The following is a 19974-nucleotide window of genomic DNA, read 5'->3' as shown; positions in this document are numbered from 1 at the left end:
ATTTTTCTCTATGGGGCCGACATGATTCGATAGTTGGGCTGAATTTATGATGTTAATCTGTTCCCAATCATATATATTTTAGTTTTAATTTTTTGGGTTTTTAGTAATTACACCTCTCAACTAAAGATGAATCGTAAAAAAAATACTCAACTAAAAGTTGATAATAAATTGAAGATTTATAATGTTGAAAACTTAGTTGATTGGTTTTTTACGATTCAAAAGTAGTTGAGAGATTATATCATTAAAACTTATTAAATGTTATAAAATATTTATTATCATTTATACATTGTTTTAGATTGATTTATAAGCCTTTAAAACAAATTTATAAATTTTAATACATTAATTTATACATCATAAATTAATAATTTTCAACACTATTTACAACTTAATATTATTTCAAAATACTGAATTATTTGATATTTGGCAATAGTGATATAATAAAATTTGTGTGTTTGTATCGCCAGTGTCAAATATCAAATTATTTAAAATTTCTAAATTATATTAAGTCTTAAGTAGTGTCGAGGATAATTCATCAATGAAGTCAATCTTTTTATTTACAGTACGACACACTTTTTTTCTTATTTCTGTATTCATCAATGATTTTTGTCTTCTGGCTCATACTTTACCAGTGTCCCTCAAAAATAATGCATGATTATTTTTATTCTCATTGATTTCTAAACCAATCTGCTATATTTTTGTTTTCTTGATCAATAAAATAATATATTGATATATTATTTTGATTTATTGTATTATTTTATGTTTTAGTAGTATCATGAATAATGTTAGATTATTTTTTCTTAACAAGTAGCAGAAATTATAAAAACTTATAAAATCATTGTGAAACCTTATTAATCATATGTAAAAGTATTAAAATATTTATGAAGTTTTATAAATCGGTTATAAAGTAATGTATTAAAATTTATAAATTAATTTTAAATGCTTATAAAACAATCTAAAATAATGTATAAATGATAATAAATATTTTAAAACATTTAATGACTTTTAGTGATAAACCCCTCAACTATTTTTAAATCGTAAAAACTGCCTCAACTAAGTTTTCAACGTTAATTTATAAACCGTTAACGTATGTCACCCTCCATCTAGAATTAAAGTTGATAATTTATTTCACATGATGTTTAATTGAAAGTTTTTTTTACGATTCATCTTTAGTTCGAGGAGTTTAATTACTAAAATTCCTTAATTTTTATAAGAAAATGGTATTGTTACATTTGCTCAGTAATCAGACTAATTCCTTACACATGTATACAAGGATTATGGTATGTACGTTTATACTGGACATATATTTGCATGTATGTAAGATAATCTTATTCTCCTTACAAATGTCACAGATAATATGTATATACATATACCTCACAAGGAGAAAACGACTATGTACATATATGATAGCTAATTTGATTATATATTTTCTTTCATTCACCCAACTTAATAAGAAAGATAATATATATATGACAAGATTCAGAGAATAAAGAAACATAGTTTTGGAAATAAGATCAAAATATTTTCAAAATTTTCAGAAAATAAATTTAAAATTCAAAAGGTAACGTTATGGTTGGTTTATATGATTTGTTGCTATCCTTTTTTTTTGGTTAAGAGAATTAGTATCAACATCTATACAGATCTTCTTTTTTCTTGGGTCAAACATCTATACAGATCTTTTACCAAAAAAGACATCTATACAGATCCCAATAGATGTAAAATTGATATGAGAGTAGATAACCACATGACTTTAGATATTATGTTTGTTTTTATTGAGAAACAAAAGTTGACTGAATCTACAAACCATTTCTAAATTCTAACAGATATGGAATGAAAAAATTATTTACCATAATAGCTTATCATTTGAGTGAACTAATCATTTGTTTTACGTGCGACACGTATTGAATGTGGCAAAAACAAAACAAGAGAAAAAGCTCGAAAACTTTGAGAAGCCGTTTAAAAGGGAAAAGTAACGGAAAAGAAGTCAAAAAGACAAATGTGTGTTTTAATGGGCAAAGGAAAGTAGAAGAAGGTGGACTTACAGAACAGCAGGGCACTTTCGTCATGTCCGAAAAGACCTCTCTACGACGCTTATAAAAACCCGACCTCACAGGCAATCTCACATTCACGCACGCGCATCCATAATCTTTAATATTGTTTCTCTCCATCTTCACCGTTTCATACGAAACTCATTACGATATATACTTTTCTCTCTCAAAGCCTCTTTTCATTTCTCCGACCAGGTAACATTTTTTTTATTATATTTTGTTCTTTCTGTGGGCGATGAATCTCTCGATCCGACGTCGTTTACGGATGTGATCATCAATTTCTGGCCATCAGTTTGATTTTGTTTTTGTTTTATTTTCGTGAAAATTGCCATATAGTATTTGAATTACAATCGAATTGATCTGTTTCCTGCTTAGAAATCTGCTGCACACTCTAATGTTTTAATTATTTATTGATTATAGGATCGAGGAGTCTTACAACTGTTTGTGATGAAATGAATAGTTTCAAATTTTAATTGAGCTTGTTTTGAGTTAAAATCATCATAATCATCTTCCCTGCTGCTATTTTGTTTATTATTTGTAGATAATGATGTAACGTTCAGTAGGGGAACTGATTCATGTTTCTATGCATTCTCTATAATAAGATTTGAGTAATAACTCTTTTGTGTTGTTTACAGCGTGTTAAGATGCACAAGGAAAGACAAGTTTCACCGGTTTCAAGCACCAGAAACAACAGGGCATCTCCTTACCCTCTCCGCTCTTCTCGGAGCAAGAAACAAAAGGAAGCCGAGTCACCTCCTCTTGCCTCAGAGAGTGTGAGTGAATGGGAGGATGTGAGGTGCGTCATCTGCATGGAGCCGCCGCACAATGCCGTCCTCTTGCAATGCTCTTCCTTCTCCAAAGGATGTCGTGCTTACATGTGCGACACCAGCTCCCGCCACTCCAACTGCTTCAAGCAGTACCGCGGAAACAAGAAGACCAGCAGCAAGACTCTCAAATGTCCGTACTGCAGAGGAGAGGTTCACGGGACGATGAAGTCTACTTCCGCGCGGAGGTTCATGAACGCGAGACCTAGGTGCTGTTCTATGGACGAGTGCGATTTCTCTGGGACGTATGCTCAGCTCAAGACTCATTTGAGAGCTGAGCACCCTGGTTTTATAACGCCAATGTTGGACCCAGAGGAACACACGTGGGAGCAGTTGCAGAGAGATAGAGAGGCGGAGTACGTTGAAACGCTCAACGCTCTTCATAGATGGGAAGCGGACCAGAGATTATTGCTGGCTGGCCCTCTCTATCAGTTTCCTCCACTCCACCACCACCACCACCATCCCTATCTCAGCTTAGATGCTTTCGTCGATCGTTTTAATAGTGCAAGGGGCCAAGCAAGTGCTGTCAATTACCCCCATGGGACCATGTATCCAAGCTGGACTCCTTGAAGATCCCGAGTGCATAGTGTATGATGAATTCAATCAAAGTTTTGATGTCTCTATTGATATAATGGTTAGGTTTTTATAGAGACAACTCAGCTCTGCTTCTAGGCATAATCTTCTTTATATTGGTTGTAGTTAAGTTTCTGTAGTCAAAAGATTGTGTTTAAATCAAAATATTCACATTTTTTTCATACTTTGTTATTAGCTCCATTTTGATTTGCATTCAAAACTCTTAATATCAAAAAAGTTTCCTTCAAAAGGAAGATGAAAATTTCTAGGACAGTTTAGTTCAGAGATGTGCAGAAAACATAATCAATGACTGTTAGGAACAGAACACAAGTAGCGAAGGGTGTACTCGTTGGAAGAACACATATCTGCAAGATCCTGGTGCGCTCTGGTGATCGCCTTCTGCAGCGACCTCAATGCAGGAAGTAGAGTTCTGTAGTTTCTCTGAATGGAGCTTCCGTGTACCTTGCAGATTTCCTGAACACACAAAAGTCTGATCAGATAAAGAGCAGTTTGGGTAGAGATTAACCGGGAAAAAGGAAGAAGAAAATGAGCTTATACCTGACACCAGTGAAGTAAGAACTCAAGATGAGGGCAGTTCTCAAGCAGATCCACCAGAGCTTCCATAAGCCTTTCCAAGTATTTCTGAGGGACAGACATGGCAACAGCTTTTATGTCTGGAGGAGATACAGCGAAGATGCATTTCTTTATGAGGCTGTCTTCGTTCAAACGCATGCTAAGAGCAAGTGCTCTGCTCACTTCTTCCTCCTTTATGGCATCCTCAACCGCCTACACAAACAACACATTAACACATGCAAGCTAACACATTAAAATCGATTTACAAAAGACTCACCTCTGGTGTCACGTCTATGTCAAGATCGGTTGGATCAAAGATGAAGGACTCGTCGATTGAAAAGATCAAAACTCCTTCGGTTGTTGCAGCTGCAAAGCTCCTCCCAGTTGGGGCTATGCTGAGGCCTTTTGTCCGGATAATGGGCCTGCCTCGGTTAGGCTTGGATCCAGGCAGATCATATCCCAAATTTCCCCGAGACTGCTTATCAATGCCATCTTCTTCATCGCTGTTGTCATCATCAATCAGATCCATTGGTCCTGCTTCTGTCATCTTCTTGGAGCTCAGGAAGTCAAGAACCCCATCTAACGAGAGATTATGTGATATTTGAAAACGACGCAACAGAACCTGAACAAGTAATATTGCAGACCTTTAAGTTTCTTTGTTAAGCACTCAAACTTTTGAGGCCAAGAAAAGCTGATTAGCTAACCTGATCCGAGATGTCATACATGCAAATATATCTGCTATTTCCAGCGGCTAGAATATAGCTTCCATCAGCGGAATAGCACAACGTTGTAAAGCACTTTCCAGAGCTTGAATTAGCTGCAGACCGACGGTCAGTCATGCTGCGACCTCCAGCGATATCTCTCCGCCCCTCTATGGTGTACATCAACACGCCGTCAACAGTGTCCCAGAAATGGATCTGCCCATCTAACGTACAAGAGGCTAACTGCTTGCCATCAGGACGGAAGGTAACTGTTAGAACATCGTGGTTGTGTTGAAACGTTTCCACTGTGCCTTTGCTAGCAAACACATTCCATAGACGAACCGTATTGTCCCATGAGGATGAAGCTAAAATTTGCTGCAGAGAATGAAATATGGATTTAGATAAGGCAGGGAAGCTATAACACTCTATGTCAGTAGCTAGTTTTCACATAATTGTATTTGTATCAAAACATTATATGAGACTACTACAGTTTATTTACCGTTAAGGGAGAAAACATTAACCCATGAACCGGAGCCTCATGCCCATTTAGGATGTCCTTTATTTGCCCAGTCTTCTTGGACCAGACAAAAATCTACACACAGGCAAGTAAAAAAAAAAAGTGATTCAGTATTTGTGAGTATGTGACTGGAAGCAGTAAAGGCCTGAGTTGAATTACCTCAAATGAGTCTAGTGTCCCAGCACAGACGACGTCACCACTAGGATCTGCTGTTAAGGACACAAACTGCCGGGGTGTAGGGGTCGTATACGTTTTGTAGTTCTTGTATCTTCGAAAATCCCAAGCACGAACAGTACCATCCAGAGATGCACTTAAGAGGGAGTGATTGTCAGCCATAAAATGAAGAGCAGTAACTGCATTGGTGTGCTCCGTGAAGGTGATGAAACATGCTCCTGATGCAACGTTCCACACCTGTAAAATGAAACATTAAATAAAACACAGGCTGGTTAACTTTAAGCATGGTATAAAAGATAATAGCTAAGTTCTTTATGATTTTAATACCTTGACTTTGTTATCATCAGCACCAGTTGCCAAGAACTGAGAATCAGACGAGTAAGTGACGCAGTTTACATCAAAATAATGTCCTTGCTGCTTCAGTATATAGCTTTCAGATCTCCACTCCCAGACCAAGAGTTGCCCAAGCTTAGCGCAACCAAAGGTCAGCCAGTTACCACGCCCATTAAACACAGCTGTTGTCAGCTTCTCCCTAGAAATGGAAAGCAGATGAATACAGATGAAATCCGGCATCTGGTAAAGCCCGAAAACACCGTTTGAGAACCCCACCACAACCATGTCTAGACCCTGGTGATAGTCACAAGCTGTCACCTTCGCTGATCCTTGGTTAAACCCATCTTTCCTCAACAAACTCCATTTCCCTCTATGCATATACTCCTCTCCTTCATCCTCTGATTCACAACCTCTGCCATCATACTCTTTTCGTTTCTTATTTTCCACCATAACCTCATCTGCCCTCTCCGGAGTATCAGGAGACATTGGCTCATCTTCTGATTCATCATCCTTCCCACTATATCCCCAACTAAACATATAACCATCACGTGCAATAGTGAAAGCCCTGTTGACTTTGTTACTCACTTTATCAACACCAAAGAAACAACCCACGACAGAGTCTCTATGCCCAAGAAACAAATAAGGCTTATTCAACACACCTTTTAACTTCCTAACGCAAAACAACCTAGCCGCTAAGTCCTTAGCACCAACGAGCAAGTACTCAGAATCCACACTCCACTCCAAGGAGACAACTTTATCATCAGAATTAGCAAAAGTCCTCACCCTCTTAAACGCAAAAGCCGCTCGGCTGAACCCAGGCGACTCCCAAATCTCAACCAGCTTCCCTACCCCCACGGCGAAGAACTTACCGTCGGGGCTGAACTTCAAGGCGCCGACTTTGCCGTCGAACCTCATCCTGTGAAGCACCGCGCGGCGAGGGACGTTGATGAAGAGGCACCGGTTGTTTTCGTCGACGGCGATCAGGAAAGTGCCGTCGGGAGAGGCGGCGAGGCGGCAGATGTTGGAGGAGGTGTTGACGGGGAGAGTGATGGAGTGGTGCTTGCTGAGGTCGGTGACGGAGACGCGGTTGCCGACGGGGGAGATGAGCTGAGTGTTTTGGGTTATGACTGCGTTTCCGCCTCTGTAGGGCGCGCCGAGTAGGTTTTGGAAGCGGTAGTTCATGGCTTTGTCGGAGGTGGGAGTGCCGGCGGCGAGGTTTGGCGGCGTGAGGGTTTTAACGAAGGGTTTCAAATTTCAGTCAATTATTATTTTTTATTTAAATTGGTTTAACTACAAAAAGACAACGTTTGACCAAAAAAAGAAACTACAAAAGGACAACCTAAAAAACTTGTCTGGACATGTTTTGTAACGTGAAGGTCCGGTCCAGTGGGCTTGTCTAAAGGTTATGAAGGCCATAAAAGGTTAAAAAGGAGAGGACCAAGATTCGGGGGATTGAACCCGACGTGAATCGAACACGCAACCTTCTGATCTGGAGTCAGACGCGCTACCATTGCGCCACGGATCCTTGGTGCTTAACCTTTCCTCTATAATGTTTATATCCAAAGACTAGTTCAGTGTTTATTTATTACTGTATTAAACGGTCGTAGCTCGCGATGTCTGCATGTGTATTTTGCGGGCTGCGGGGGTTCGGAAGTACACAGACCTTGATCATCTTTCTTAACTCGAGAAGAAATATGTATGAGCTTTTTGCATGGGTTTTACTAAGATAAAAGCCCAATTAGTTTATACTATTACAGAGGGAAGCTGGGCTTCACGTGAATTTCCGAGCCTGACTGACATCACTGATTTGTATGCCACGTGGAGACTTGGAAGCCACCCACGTAGCCCATTTTGGAGTATTGTTTAAAAATTAAAATTGAGGGAAGGGTGAAGGATGTTTCGTCACAGTCTCCCAACACCCAATTGAGCCATTTACCAAGTTGGTGCACGTAAATCAAAGCCCCTCGTTTTCTTCCTCACTTATCGATTTGATTTATTTATATCTCTCTCTTTGTTTCCATCGCTGGTGTCCCATAGTGGTGAAAACCCATGCTATAATACAGTACAATAGTAAGTGGCCAAAAAGGACACTTTTTAGCAAGTTGCAAACTTGTTTTTTTAGAGTAGTAAGTTAGTAACCAGCAGGTTAAAGCAGTACATAATAAAGGTACGCAATGCACAACAATCAAATTAAGAGGGTCCGATGTGTAAATTCTGTAAGAATATATGGGCCTTCAGTGCAATTACTCAAAAAAGAATCCGCCCTTTTGAGATATTTTGCGACTCTCGTTAATATTAAACAACACTCTTTCTTCTTCTCTACACAGAGCCTCCACACCTTATCATCTCTCTATCCCCTCTCCTCCTTTCCCATCTCCTTTTCTCTCTGGGTTTCAGCTGAGTTTGCGAGCGAGAGAGAGATAGAGAGATGGAAGGTCTAATCCAGCCCAGAGGAATCCTCTCTTTACCCACCAAACCCATCGTAGCCGCCAGAACTCTCCTCCCACCTTCCCCCGCCTTAAAGCAAAGACTTTTCACCAGAAACCTACCTCCCTTATCATTTTCCTCTAATGCCCCCACCAAAGTTCAATCCTTTCACCGAAACCCACTCACAATTTCGATTTCCCACAAGGAGAGAATAAACAGAGGCTTCATCTGCAAGGCGGAGGCCGCCGCCGCCGCCTCCGGAGAAGGAGACTCGCCGAACATCTTCGGTGTTGAAGTCACGACTCTCAAAAAGATTATCCCTTTAGGGCTAATGTTCTTCTGCATCCTCTTCAACTACACAATCCTCAGAGACACCAAAGACGTCTTGGTCGTGACGGCGAAAGGAAGCTCCGCTGAGATTATCCCCTTTCTCAAGACGTGGGTGAATCTCCCTATGGCTATTGGCTTCATGTTGCTGTACACCAAGCTCTCCAACGTTCTCTCCAAAAAGGCTCTCTTTTACACTGTTATCATCCCTTTCATTGCCTACTTCGGAGCCTTTGGTTTCGTCATGTACCCTCTCAGCAACATGATTCACCCCGAGGCTCTTGCTGATAAGCTCCTCGCGACGCTCGGGCCTAGGTTCATGGGCCCTCTCGCGATTTTGAGGATTTGGAGTTTCTGTTTGTTCTATGTCATGGCTGAGCTTTGGGGGAGCGTTGTGGTTTCGGTTCTCTTCTGGGGATTCGCCAATCAGGTGATTAGAACCCTTTTGAATCCATCACCATCTTGTATTTGTATATTGATTAGTATGTAATCTTTTTGGTGGCAGATTACAACTGTTGATGAAGCCAAAAAGTTCTATCCTTTGTTTGGACTAGGTGCAAATGTTGCACTTATATTCTCAGGAAGAACTGTTAAGTATTTCTCTAACATGAGGAAAAACCTTGGTCCTGGAGTTGATGGATGGGCTGTTTCATTGAAAGCCATGATGAGTATTGTTGTGGGGATGGGTCTAGCCATCTGTTTCCTCTACTGGTGGGTCAATAGATACGTCCCTCTCCCTACCCGTAGCAAGAAGAAGAAGGTATGAAAACATACAAAGTACTAGTGGTTCTATGTAGCTAAATAGCTTATGAGGTTTCTTGTGATTTTGTGGTACAGGTGAAACCACAGATGGGAATGATGGAGAGCTTGAAGTTCTTGGTGTCATCACCATACATTAGAGATCTCGCTACTTTGGTTGTTGCGTATGGAATTAGTATCAACCTTGTTGAAGTCACATGGAAGTCAAAGCTTAAAGCTCAGGTGAGCAATGGAGAAGTTACTTACTACTACTACGCTTTCATCTTAGCACCTAACAATCCTTTTCTTTTTAATGTAGTTCCCTAGTCCGAACGAGTACTCAGCGTTTATGGGTGACTTCTCCACCTGCACTGGTATTGCAACATTCACAATGATGCTTCTAAGTCAATACGTATTCAACAAGTATGGATGGGGAGTAGCTGCGAAGATCACACCAACCGTTCTGTTACTGACCGGAGTTGCTTTCTTCTCTCTCATACTCTTTGGTGGCCCGTTCGCACCGCTGGTTGCCAAGCTTGGTATGACACCGCTGCTCGCAGCTGTGTACGTTGGTGCTTTACAGAATATCTTCAGCAAGAGCGCCAAGTACAGCTTGTTCGATCCTTGCAAAGAAATGGCTTATATCCCACTGGATGAGGACACCAAGGTTTTGCTTCTTTCTCTCTTTAAGACAAGTAGTTACATTCTTATGATCCTTGTTTTTTAACAAGTGTAGCGGTTTGTTTAATTGGTTTGTAGGTTAAAGGCAAAGCTGCTATTGATGTTGTCTGCAACCCATTGGGGAAATCAGGCGGTGCTCTGATCCAGCAGTTTATGATCCTCACGTTCGGCTCACTGGCCAGCTCCACTCCTTACCTTGGAGTCATCTTGCTAGGTATAGTCACTGCTTGGCTAGCCGCGGCTAAGTCTCTGGAGGGACAGTTCAACACTCTGATGTCTGAAGAAGAGCTTGAGAAGGAGATGGAGAGAGCTGCATCGCTCAAGATTCCTGTTGTGTCCTCGGAAGAAGCGGCGTCAGGAGAATCTACGAGCCAGCTACCGGAGACATCTTCCCCGACTAGCATTTAGAGGATGATGACGGATATAAAAGATATTGAGAGATTGTGTTACGTGAGTTGTGTTTTAATGTTTTGGTTGGAACAAGATTTTGATAGTGAGAAGACTTTGAAGTCAACCGTTTAGTCATGTCTTTTTTTGTTCTCTTGATGCCAGCCAATAGCATACTGAATTTATAAATTCGAGAACCATATGAATAATCGCCTCTGTCTTATTCTACTTAACTCGTCACATATGCATTGTTGTCCTTTAGTCATGTCTTTTTTTTTCTCTTGATACCAGCCATTCTTTTCTCCACAACATATTGATCTCTCTCTTTCTATTGCCTTAATGTGATATAGGAATATGGTGAAGCAGTTACTAAGCTACATGTAAGGATGTGAATGGAGGAAGTCTGGTATTATGGTGCACAAGCGAACAGAGGAGCAGAAGCTATGTAGAAACAGGAGAGGGGTGACCACGGTTAGAAATTAACCAAGAAAATTTGTAAAAGTTTTGTTATCTTCTTCTTCTTTTCTCTGTTAGAAAATCTCCCATGGATCCTATTAGAGTATGGTTTAATGTGGTTCAATATATTAATTTTTTTACTTATTCCGGTTAAACCGTGCCTATATAAAGGCCTTACATTGTAACAGAAACGTTAACGAGAATACAAATTTACATTTCGAAATCTAACAAACTTTCTCTCTCAACTCATACTCTCGAAGCTAAAAGATCCTCATCTCTGTTCTTAAGCTTTTCTACTGCCAAGCTCATGGCATGTGAGAGTTGAATTGTTGTTTCATGAACAACAATTCAAAGTACGATTCGTTTCATTTTCAGCAATTATGTTTTCCTTTAGCATAATGATTTGTGTTCTCTTGGCTACCGATCAGAGGAAGATTATGCATTCTTAACACTCAAGACTTCATGGTTATGTCTTCTAGTGGGAGTTTTATACATGAGTAAAGATAATGCGGTCTCCAATGTAAAATTTTATTTTTCCTTTTTAAAATAAAATATTTTTTAAGGTGAAAATGAAATAATAAACAAGAAAATAAAATAATTACTCAATTTATGGAGTAAATCTATGTTAATTCCATTATGAACTGAAAAATAGAGTGAAACAAAATCCATTTTAAATTAAATTATAGAGTAGAGTTGGATATGTCTTGAAAATCCCCCGTATTACTTAGAATCAATAGAGAGTAACAACTAAAAGACCAGCCTCAAATGCCATTGCACCCCAACAAGGGGATATCTCAAAATGCTAGCTTCAATGCAGCTAAACCTGATGCTGTTAAAAGTGCATAATATTCTTTTTTTTTGTTAATGTTTAGCCTCTTACTTGGTAATGCATTTTGAGATTTGGAAAAAGAAAAAAAAAAAGAGAAAAAAGAAACAGTCACACGTTTATTTGATTTGAAATGAATAGGATACAAACAGTTACACCGGATAGAAAGAAAAAGCAGATTCCTTCCCCGAAACAAAAGCCGGAGCAGAGGGTAACTCCAAAAACCTGATAACCGTTGAATTTTCACTGCCGAACACAAACTCGTAAGAGGGATAACGTCGGTCAGACTTCTGGATGGTGAAAATGCTGTCACTGCTTGACCGCGATCCCGTCGGGACTAATTCGTATTCTCTTGTCCACGAGTTAAATGCAAATCTCCAATACCCGGACTTGCTGCATGTCTTGCCAAGTGGCATCCAAATGTTAAGCTCTGTCGATACACGTACGCCCCCGATGTCTTCTCTTACCATATTAAACATAATTTGTACACGTTCTCCTAAGGAATAACTTGTTGGGACAACTGCCAGTGTATCAGGGCATGATGTCCGAAAAGAGCCAGGGTAAAGCCATGAATCTCTTTCCTGATGCCAGTGGTGGACGTAATATAGAGTACCGGGCTTTACAGGCTTCCCTTGGTAATCAAGCACAAATTCATTCACACCAGAAACGACAGCAGATGATGTTACTGCAACGAGAAAGAAAGATATCATTGTGATTCCAACTGCTGTTTTCATTTTTTTCTCTGCTTTCTTGCTTTTTCTTTTGTTTAGTTGCTTTGATGATGCTAATTAGTGCTTCCTTGTGCATATATATAGAGGTTAGCTAAGGATATAATAATAATGCGTGTTTCAATACCCATTATTATTATATTTTTCTACTCAAGTCATGTTGGAACGGGGGCTTACATTTATTTTATTCCTTACAAGCTGGAAATAGATTATGAACTGATCTCGTCAACGCTACCTTCTGATTAAGAATAATAGTTTAAGTAATCACGCTTAAGGCGAGCTTATAATGGCTCTTTTTTCTCTACATTTTAATGTGGAACGTGTTACCAGCTGGAGATTACGAGTGGGATCTTACTCAACGCCATTGATGTGGAGCCTATTCGTAAAGAAAACGACTCTCCGCATTTACTTCAAAACTGTGAGAGCTATTAAAATAAGCTTTGCTTAATTGTTTTCTATACGATTTTGTGATTACCAATTGATCTCAGTCAACGCTACATACTAATTAAGAAATTATTTTAACTAAACACACTTCCGGCGAGTTTATAATGTATTTTATACCATTCTTGTCTTTTAATAATCTACTTGAAATGCTGAAAGTGCTATCATTCTTTTTTTTTTCCCTTACAACCTGCAGATTACGAGCGGATCTCAGTCAACGCCACTGATAGGAATACGATGTGGAGGGTCATCCACACTTATCTCAACCTGTCAAATTTATTTAAATAAGCTTTGCTTAATTTTTTTGCGTCTACGATTTTAACATAATGATGATGATTCATGCATCCCACTTTGACAACAGCCTTTTTGATTTTTGACTTTCCTTAAAAAATTCTAAAACCGGAAAACCGAAAGATAACCAAAATATTTTTCAAAAACAGTAACTGAACCGAAAACCGAAAATTTTGGCTCGGTTCTGCGCGGACAAAATCCTTAGGCAGTTTTGATCTTTGTCTAAGAGTAGCTATTTGTGTCATTGGTTTGCAGGTTAAAGGCAAAGCTGCGATTGATGTTGTCTGCAACCCATTAGGGAAATCAGGCGGTTTACTAATCCAGCAGTTTCCCCAATGGTATAGTCACTGCTTGGCTAGCTGCGGCTAAGTCTCTTGAAGGACAGTTCAACACTCTGATGTCTGAAGAAGAGCTTGAGAAGGAGATGGAAAGAGCTGCATCGCTCAAGATTCCTGTTGTGTCTTCTGAAGAAGCAGGGGAATCTACGAGCCAACTACCGGAGACATCTTCCCCGAGTAGTATTTAGTCATGTGTTACGTGAGTGTCATGTCATGCTTTGGTCGGAACAAGATTTTGATAGTGAGAAGACTTAAAAGTCAACCGTTTAGTCATGTCAAGCTTTTTCTTTTGGTTCTCTTGATACCAATAACATACTAAGTTTATAAATTTGATAATGTTATCAATAATCTACTCTTTCTTGATTCTACTTGATTCATCACATATGAAGTTCTTAATTAATTATAAAAATGTGTCTTCTTTATCGTTAAAGGTCACACCTACAATACGCACTAGTGTCCGTCTCTTTCACCACCAAAGACACTCTCTTCCACTATCTCGATATTCCCAAGCTCCTCTTCTTCCTGCGAACTTTCTGGAGCTTCGAAGGTCCATTCTCAATCTTTAAACTTGGTTTTTAAAATTTTATAAAGTTATAAAAACCCATCAAAGAAAGAAATAGGTAGATTCACGAATATTGGGTTTACCAAATTGTGGTGTAATATATTTCATATTGATTTGGCTATAAAAATTGGGTATGTTCTATGCATCACTGTTTGCTTTGTTAATTCGTTTGATAAGGAAATGAAATAACTGTTGATTCTACTACTATTACGGAGTAATGAAAAAAAAGACCAAAAGCTTGGAACTTCTTATGTATCTCTCTCACCTTGATATTCTTGGTTCAAAGCACCCATTCCCTTGAAATGTTTCCAAAAGAGTAAAACCTCCATAAAGAGTCAGTCATGTGGTGTTGACCATCTTTTTTTTCACAACATATTTATATCATTATATATGCATTGTTGTTACAGATGATAATGAATATCCCCCTGTAGTAGTGATCTCTCTCTATTTATATCCTAACCCATGATTTGTGTTCTCTTGGCTTCAATCTCACAGATTGGAGGAAGATGATGCATTCTTAACACTCGAGACTTCAAGAGGCTGTGTCTTCTAGTGGGGGGTTTTTAAACATGTGGAATGAAAATTATGTCTCTCGTCCTTTCACTCGTGCCCTTGCCTCTGCTTTGCGCGCTTCTACTACACAGAATCAACAGAGAGCAAACACTAAAAGACCAGCCTCTGAGGACAAGAACGTCACTGCACCCAATAAGAAGAACAAGGGAGCAGTTCTAGCGGATATCTCAAATGCCAGCTTCAATGCACCTAAACTTGAGGTTGTTACATATAGTGTTAGTTTGTTAATGTTTTGCTTCCTGTTATATCTGTGAAGATCTTGTGTAAGTAAAACATGCATCTCTTTTGCCAATTCAGGCCAAAAACATCAAGCAGGTAAAGAAAGGACGGGGTACATCTCAGTTGGCATCATCTTGTGTTACTTCAGAAAACACAAAACTTCAGTCCAAGACTGATGAAAAAGCTGAAGCTGTATCAGTGACAGCAGGAAGCATGTCTTTTTGTAAAGACACACATGATACAGCTGATAACTGTAATTTCAGATTGCCTCCAAGACCTCTTGGGAGATCAGCTTCTATAGGTGATCTAATAAACACAAATCCTAATTTGATTATCTATAGTGTGATTTATTAACTTTTTTTTCTTTCTCTTTTGGCAAATGGTTACAGTTGAGAAAAGTGATGTAATTGGTAGTTCAACTGCACTAGATATCCCAAAATTCATAGACATTGATTCAGATGACAAGGATCCTTTACTCTGCTGCCTCTATGCCCCTCAAATCTACTACAGCCTGCGTGTCTCAGAGGTAACTCATAGGCCTGCCTAATAGTCTTCAAAGAAACTTGGTTAGCCTAAGCACTCAAATTTTGATTCATTGTGTCACTTCTATCCTAGCAGCTTAAGCGCAGACCGGTTCCTAACTTCATGGAGAGAATACAGAAGGATGTCACTGAGTCCATGCGAGGGATTCTGGTAGATTGGCTTGTGGAGGTTAGTGATTTAGTTCAACCTCTGATGCTACCGTCCCAAAGTACTCACAAAAGTCTCATCTCAATCACAGGTCGCTGAGGAATACACGCTTGTACCTGACACTCTTTACCTCACAGTGTATCTCATAGACTGGTTCCTCAATGGAAACTACCTGGAAAGACATAAACTTCAACTCCTCGGCGTCACTTGCATGCTAATTGCCTCGTAGGTTTCCTCTCCAACCTCACATAGTAAAATCTTTTCTCAGATGATGCAACTACAACTTAAACTTTACAGGAAGTACGAGGAGATCTATGCACCACGCATTGAAGAGTTTTGCTCCATCACTGATAACACCTACACAAGAGATCAGGTCCTGGAGATGGAGAACCAAGTACTTGCGCATTTTAGCTTTCAAATATACACTCCCACTCCAAAAACGTTCCTAAGGAGATTCCTCAGAGCAGCGCATGCCTCTTGCCAGGTAATGAATGATGCATTTTTGCTATTTGCTTGTTTATCTGTTCTTATTACAAAGTTTACAAGAAAGATTGAAAATGCCTACGCAGAGCCTGAGCCTAGGGGTTGAGCTAGAGTTTCTAGCGAGCTATCTAATGGAGTTGACATTGGTAGACTATCATTTCTTGAAGTTTCTTCCTTCGGTCATCGCTGCTTCAGCTGTTTTTCTTGCCAAGTGGACATTGGACCAATCTAACTACCCATGGGTCTGTAATGTTGCTTCTTCTATATGCAGACACAGTTTAGTTCCATAAATCTTTAACTTCTTTTTTTTTTCCTAGCAGAATCCAACACTTGAGCATTACACAACGTACAAAGCCTCAGATCTGAAAGCATCTGTTCATGCATTACAAGATCTGCAGCTTAACACCAAAGGTTGCCCGTTGAGCGCTGTACGCATGAAGTATAAGCAAGAGAAAGTAAGTTTATATACACTTAGACCACATACTAAACCCGGTTTGGTGTCCATTCTCATAAGACTCTTTTGAATTTGCAGTTCAAATCTGTGGCGGTTCTCACATCTCCTAAATTACTTGACACACTTTTCTGAATGGGGCTATGTTTCTACCAATAATAGATTTAGTAACATTGATGGTGGTCCAGTTCATCTTCTTTAATATGTTAAGAACTTACAATTTTGTTCATAAAACAAGTTCCCACAAGCCTCTCTATTCAAGTGTTTGTTATTTTATCCTTTTACCATTTGTTTCTCCAATTTATTGGTCAAGGCTTTGGCTTGTTCTGCTCTTGGTGCAGCATAATTCCCACATTCCCAATACCTGATTAAATTTTAGCTTAATTTGATCTATGGTTTGTTTGTAACCAGACCCGGTTTCATCTAATCGATAACAAAAGGTTGTTTTTGGTTTGACTTGTTTCTCGTTCCGGTTTAGTTCGTCAGATCTGTACCGATAGTTGATTTATTATTCTATGTGTATATCCTTGATGATTAGTACTGCAAAACGTGGACGTGCCGGAGTGGTTATCGGGCATGACTAGAAATCATGTGGGCTTTGCCCGCGCAGGTTCGAATCCTGCCGTTCACGAATTTGTTTTTCTTCCTTCTTTTTTTTGGCATTTCAGTTGACTATCCATAGTGGCCCTGCAAACTCCATTGCTCATGCTTCAAAGCTCTATATCGATTGAAAATACTAAACTGATACTTTCTTGTTTTCTTTTGTTTTGCCTCTCTCAATAAGCTGCTGATACAAAATGGGAGTCTGGTGTCAGACGAAGTACAAGTTATAACAAATTATATAACTTAAGGTTGTTATTTGATACAAGCTGAATTACCCTACCCAACCCAAAAATTTAATTCAAGTGGGAAGACAAACGGAATTTTCGCATAAATGGTTCATGACTACAATCTTTAAAGTTCAAACTCAACAAATCTGACATCGGAAAGCTGTAAATTCTTTTGTTTTAAGCTGTAAATTCTTGCTTCACTGGGTTCTAGTAAGTGTGTGGAACGACACCTACGTGGTTATTTATGTACGTGTGTTGGTATACTTGTATTGTATTTTCATGAACTACACCATTTGGTTCAACCGTTCAAGTGTCTATAAATGAGAAGATAGAGGCCCACATAAACGATAACGACATCGACGTTAGGGGTATTTTGGTTTGGCGGGCATGTCTTCAAATGCCAACGAATCTCGAATATTCCATATATTATCTGTCATTTCCCTTTCTTTGATAAACTATGAAACAATACAAGAGGGACAAACATTTGATGTTTTTAAGCAAAAAAAATATATTTAATTTGAGGATACACCAGAAAAACAAGCTATTTCGATTCTAAAATTTTAGTAAACAATTGAATTTATGAGTCAATTTTGCTTATAACAATGACATTTTAAAGTAAATGAACTAGTTATGTATGAACCTGTCGAGACAAACGAGAAAACAAGTTAGCCAGGACTTGCGTCGGTGAGACCGAACCAGATGAATTGTTTAGACCATCTCCAATGGAACACTATTATTTTCTCTATATTTTACACTGAAATAGAATTACATCTATTATAGAGTTGGATTTGATCTAATGGTTCACTATATAATAGAGTTACAATATAATATAGTGATATATAAAATAATGTTGTTGAATTCTTATATATCATTTCGAACGTTTTCTCTCTCCGAAAACACGATAAGTCAAAATCCCTAGCTTTCAGTGTTTGACCACCGTTTCTCCTCCGATGGCCGGTGTATCGGAGTCGCCCCTGGTGCCTCCTGTCCCCCCCGACCTACTGTTCCTTGTCCCCCCTGTTTCTGACCTTCGCTCAGTTTCTTCTCCGCCTGTGTCGGTGGATGTGATTATGTCGGAAGCTTCTCCTGGCTCTAACAAAATCCCTTGTTCTTCTTCCCCGTCCGGTGTGTCTCTAGCATCGTTGGTTCCTCCAGCAGGAGCTTCTGTTCCGGTTCAGGTTCCGGTTGAAAATATGTCAACTCGTACGGAAACTGTTTTGGACAATAAATCTGGGTCTTCTTCAGACTCGGTCCCAAAAAAAGGTGTTTGTTCTCAGAGTTCTGAGTTTAATTGGCTAAGCAGAGTGAAAGCGACGAGAAATTTTCCGAAATCTTCTATCCCAGTTACTCACTCTGCGGAAGGAGTCCCTCGGGTAAAGATTCCTAACGCCGTGTTCGAAAGAGGTGCGAAAGCTCATTCTGACTATATTGTCGGTATCTTTTATGGTAATGCTCCTTCGTATGGAAAGATATGGGGAGTTCTTAACTATCTGTGGGGAAAAGACAGAAGGGTTACGATTCATAACCTCTCCAAGAACGCCTATCTGTTCTATATCCCTTCGGTGTCTCTACGGCAGCGTATCCTGCAACACGAACTGTGGAGAGTGGGTGACTCACCTTTCTTTGTTACTGAATGGAAAGCCTCCTTTAGTATTGATCCTCCATCGTTGCAACGTGCACCTATTTGGGCTACTCTCTCTAGTGTGCCTTTTGATTTGCTTACAGATGAGGGGTTGGAAATTATCTCCAGGCCGTTGGGAAAGATAGTGGACGCTAAGCCCTTCTCGAGTGTTTCTTCAGTTGATGTTAAGGTGATTGTTAATTTGACTGTTCGGTTGCCTGAAAAGGTGGAGATTGAAAGAGAGAATGGCATGGTGGATGTCCTTGAAGTTTCATATCCATGGCTTCCTCCCCTATGTCCAGTATGCAACGAGATTGGACATAAAGCCAATTTCTGCCCTTCTCGCAAGCCTATTCATAAGGAGCAAGATCAAGCTGGAACAAAGAGAAGCTCTAGAGCTCAAAATGTTTCTAAAAAAGGGAAGGACACGCCTAAAGCACGGGTCCCAAACAAACAGACGGTCAAGGACTCTCGCAATCAAGATCATTCCGTCCCCGTTAAATCTTGTATGAACTCGGTTCTAATGGATTTGGATTCAGTGCCGGGGGCTAAATATGGGAGTGGAAAAATAGGGCTCTCTCGGTCTGCCTCACTTCCTAATCAGGGAGTGAATATACCTCCTCTAGTTTCTTCTGGTGTGGAGGTAGATTTGGTTACTGATGTCGCGGAGGTAGTTTTGGTTACTGATGTTGTGGAGGCAGCTTCGGTTTCTGCTGTTACCTTAAGTACTCCTCAGCCTCATACTGTGGACAACTCTATAGCCACGGTTTCGAACCCTGGAGCTTCCCGAACTGAATCTGATTTTTCTCTAGAAGAAGCGCCTTTTATACCAGCAGTTAATACTGTACCTTCCAAATCTGCGGGAGATGGTGTGCAGGAGAATCTACAAGTGGTGTCTCTAAATCCGTTTGCTATACTTGATCAAGATGATCAACCTCTTGAGCAGAACGAGGCTGATTCAAATCTCCCTTTGGTGGTCTTAAAGCCGGTAATTGATCATTATCCCTCTCCTCAGTTTCGGTCTAAGTCTACAAAGAATAAGAAGCGGAAGCTTGCTAAAAGGTCCCCTGGCTCAGGTGGTTCGCCTCCCCTTTTATTAGGGGATAGCAAACCCCAATGATTTTATATATGTCGGATACATTTTTTTGGAACGTGCGAGGCATCA

The 19974-nt window shown here is 39.6% G+C and overlaps 4 protein-coding genes and 2 non-coding genes across 12 annotated transcripts; 4 read left to right on the top strand and 2 right to left on the bottom strand.

The window, feature by feature from the left end:
* Positions 1-1737: 1737 nt before the first annotated feature.
* On the top strand, positions 1738-3624 carry LOC103836026. Its single transcript, XM_009112234.3, has 2 exons — positions 1738-2240; positions 2681-3624. The coding sequence occupies exon 2, from the start codon at positions 2690-2692 to the stop codon at positions 3437-3439; it is 750 nt and encodes a 249-aa protein (XP_009110482.1). The 5' UTR covers positions 1738-2240; positions 2681-2689; the 3' UTR covers positions 3440-3624.
* Positions 3625-3665: 41 nt separating this feature from the next.
* Positions 3666-7047, bottom strand: LOC103836025 (periodic tryptophan protein 2). Its single transcript, XM_009112233.3, has 7 exons — positions 5735-7047; positions 5393-5644; positions 5216-5308; positions 4720-5091; positions 4293-4637; positions 4001-4228; positions 3666-3916 (listed from the first exon to the last, which is right to left on the bottom strand). Exons 1-7 carry the CDS (start codon positions 6920-6922, stop codon positions 3746-3748), a joined length of 2649 nt encoding a protein of 882 aa, XP_009110481.1. The 5' UTR covers positions 6923-7047; the 3' UTR covers positions 3666-3745.
* Positions 7048-7193: 146 nt separating this feature from the next.
* Positions 7194-7265, bottom strand: TRNAW-CCA. The gene has a single exon. It is a non-coding gene; the product is annotated as a tRNA-Trp (tRNA).
* Positions 7266-8046: 781 nt separating this feature from the next.
* LOC103836023 (ADP,ATP carrier protein 2, chloroplastic) lies at positions 8047-13583 on the top strand. 4 transcript variants are annotated; one of them, XM_033276813.1, is made up of 6 exons: positions 8047-8924; positions 9000-9254; positions 9332-9475; positions 9552-9899; positions 9992-10127; positions 13381-13583. In XM_033276813.1, the coding sequence occupies exons 1-6, from the start codon at positions 8169-8171 to the stop codon at positions 13566-13568; spliced, it is 1827 nt and encodes a 608-aa protein (XP_033132704.1). In that variant the 5' UTR covers positions 8047-8168; the 3' UTR covers positions 13569-13583. The 4 variants fall into 4 exon arrangements, with proteins under 4 accessions (XP_033132704.1, XP_009110480.1, XP_033132703.1 ...); XM_009112232.3 differs by lacking the exon at positions 13381-13583 and adding an exon at positions 10651-10902 and having other exon boundaries at positions 9992-10363; XM_033276812.1 differs by lacking the exon at positions 13381-13583 and adding an exon at positions 10667-10898 and having other exon boundaries at positions 9992-10363.
* A 46-nt stretch (positions 13584-13629) lies between these two features.
* On the top strand, positions 13630-17559 carry LOC103836021 (cyclin-A2-3). 4 transcript variants are annotated; one of them, XM_009112228.3, is made up of 10 exons: positions 13803-13927; positions 14438-14715; positions 14813-15035; positions 15124-15260; positions 15353-15445; positions 15516-15649; positions 15722-15908; positions 15994-16149; positions 16228-16362; positions 16440-16645. In XM_009112228.3, the coding sequence occupies exons 2-10, from the start codon at positions 14512-14514 to the stop codon at positions 16491-16493; spliced, it is 1323 nt and encodes a 440-aa protein (XP_009110476.1). In that variant the 5' UTR covers positions 13803-13927; positions 14438-14511; the 3' UTR covers positions 16494-16645. The 4 variants fall into 4 exon arrangements, with proteins under 4 accessions (XP_033132708.1, XP_033132706.1, XP_033132705.1 ...); XM_033276817.1 differs by having other exon boundaries at positions 13630-14073; positions 16228-17559; XM_033276814.1 differs by having other exon boundaries at positions 13801-13927; positions 16228-17559.
* On the top strand, positions 16908-16989 carry TRNAS-AGA. Its single transcript has one exon. It is a non-coding gene; the product is annotated as a tRNA-Ser (tRNA).
* Positions 17560-19974: the final 2415 nt, after the last annotated feature.

The sequence above is a fragment of the Brassica rapa genome, chromosome A08 (assembly GCF_000309985.2).
Source record: "Brassica rapa cultivar Chiifu-401-42 chromosome A08, CAAS_Brap_v3.01, whole genome shotgun sequence".
In the NCBI taxonomy this organism is placed as follows: Eukaryota; Viridiplantae; Streptophyta; class Magnoliopsida; order Brassicales; family Brassicaceae; genus Brassica; species Brassica rapa.
Note: the sequence above shows the minus strand (reverse complement) of the source record. Positions and strands in the feature narration are given on the sequence as shown.

Coding starts and splice junctions, on each gene's coding strand:
- LOC103836026 (XM_009112234.3), top strand. CDS start 2,690: ATGCACAAGGAAAGACAAGTTTCACCGGTTTCAAGCACCAGAAACAAC.
- LOC103836025 (XM_009112233.3), bottom strand. CDS start 6,922: ATGAACTACCGCTTCCAAAACCTACTCGGCGCGCCCTACAGAGGCGGA. Junction 5,309..5,392: donor GGACACTAGACTCATTTGAG/GTAATTCAACTC, acceptor GCCTGTGTGTAG/ATTTTTGTCTGGTCCAAGAA. Junction 5,092..5,215: donor TAATGTTTTCTCCCTTAACG/GTAAATAAACTG, acceptor CATTCTCTGCAG/CAAATTTTAGCTTCATCCTC.
- LOC103836023 (XM_009112232.3), top strand. CDS start 8,169: ATGGAAGGTCTAATCCAGCCCAGAGGAATCCTCTCTTTACCCACCAAA. Junction 9,476..9,551: donor AGTCAAAGCTTAAAGCTCAG/GTGAGCAATGGA, acceptor TTTTTAATGTAG/TTCCCTAGTCCGAACGAGTA. Junction 9,900..9,991: donor CACTGGATGAGGACACCAAG/GTTTTGCTTCTT, acceptor ATTGGTTTGTAG/GTTAAAGGCAAAGCTGCTAT.
- LOC103836021 (XM_033276817.1), top strand. CDS start 14,512: ATGTGGAATGAAAATTATGTCTCTCGTCCTTTCACTCGTGCCCTTGCC. Junction 15,036..15,123: donor TGGGAGATCAGCTTCTATAG/GTGATCTAATAA, acceptor AAATGGTTACAG/TTGAGAAAAGTGATGTAATT. Junction 15,261..15,352: donor ACAGCCTGCGTGTCTCAGAG/GTAACTCATAGG, acceptor CTATCCTAGCAG/CTTAAGCGCAGACCGGTTCC.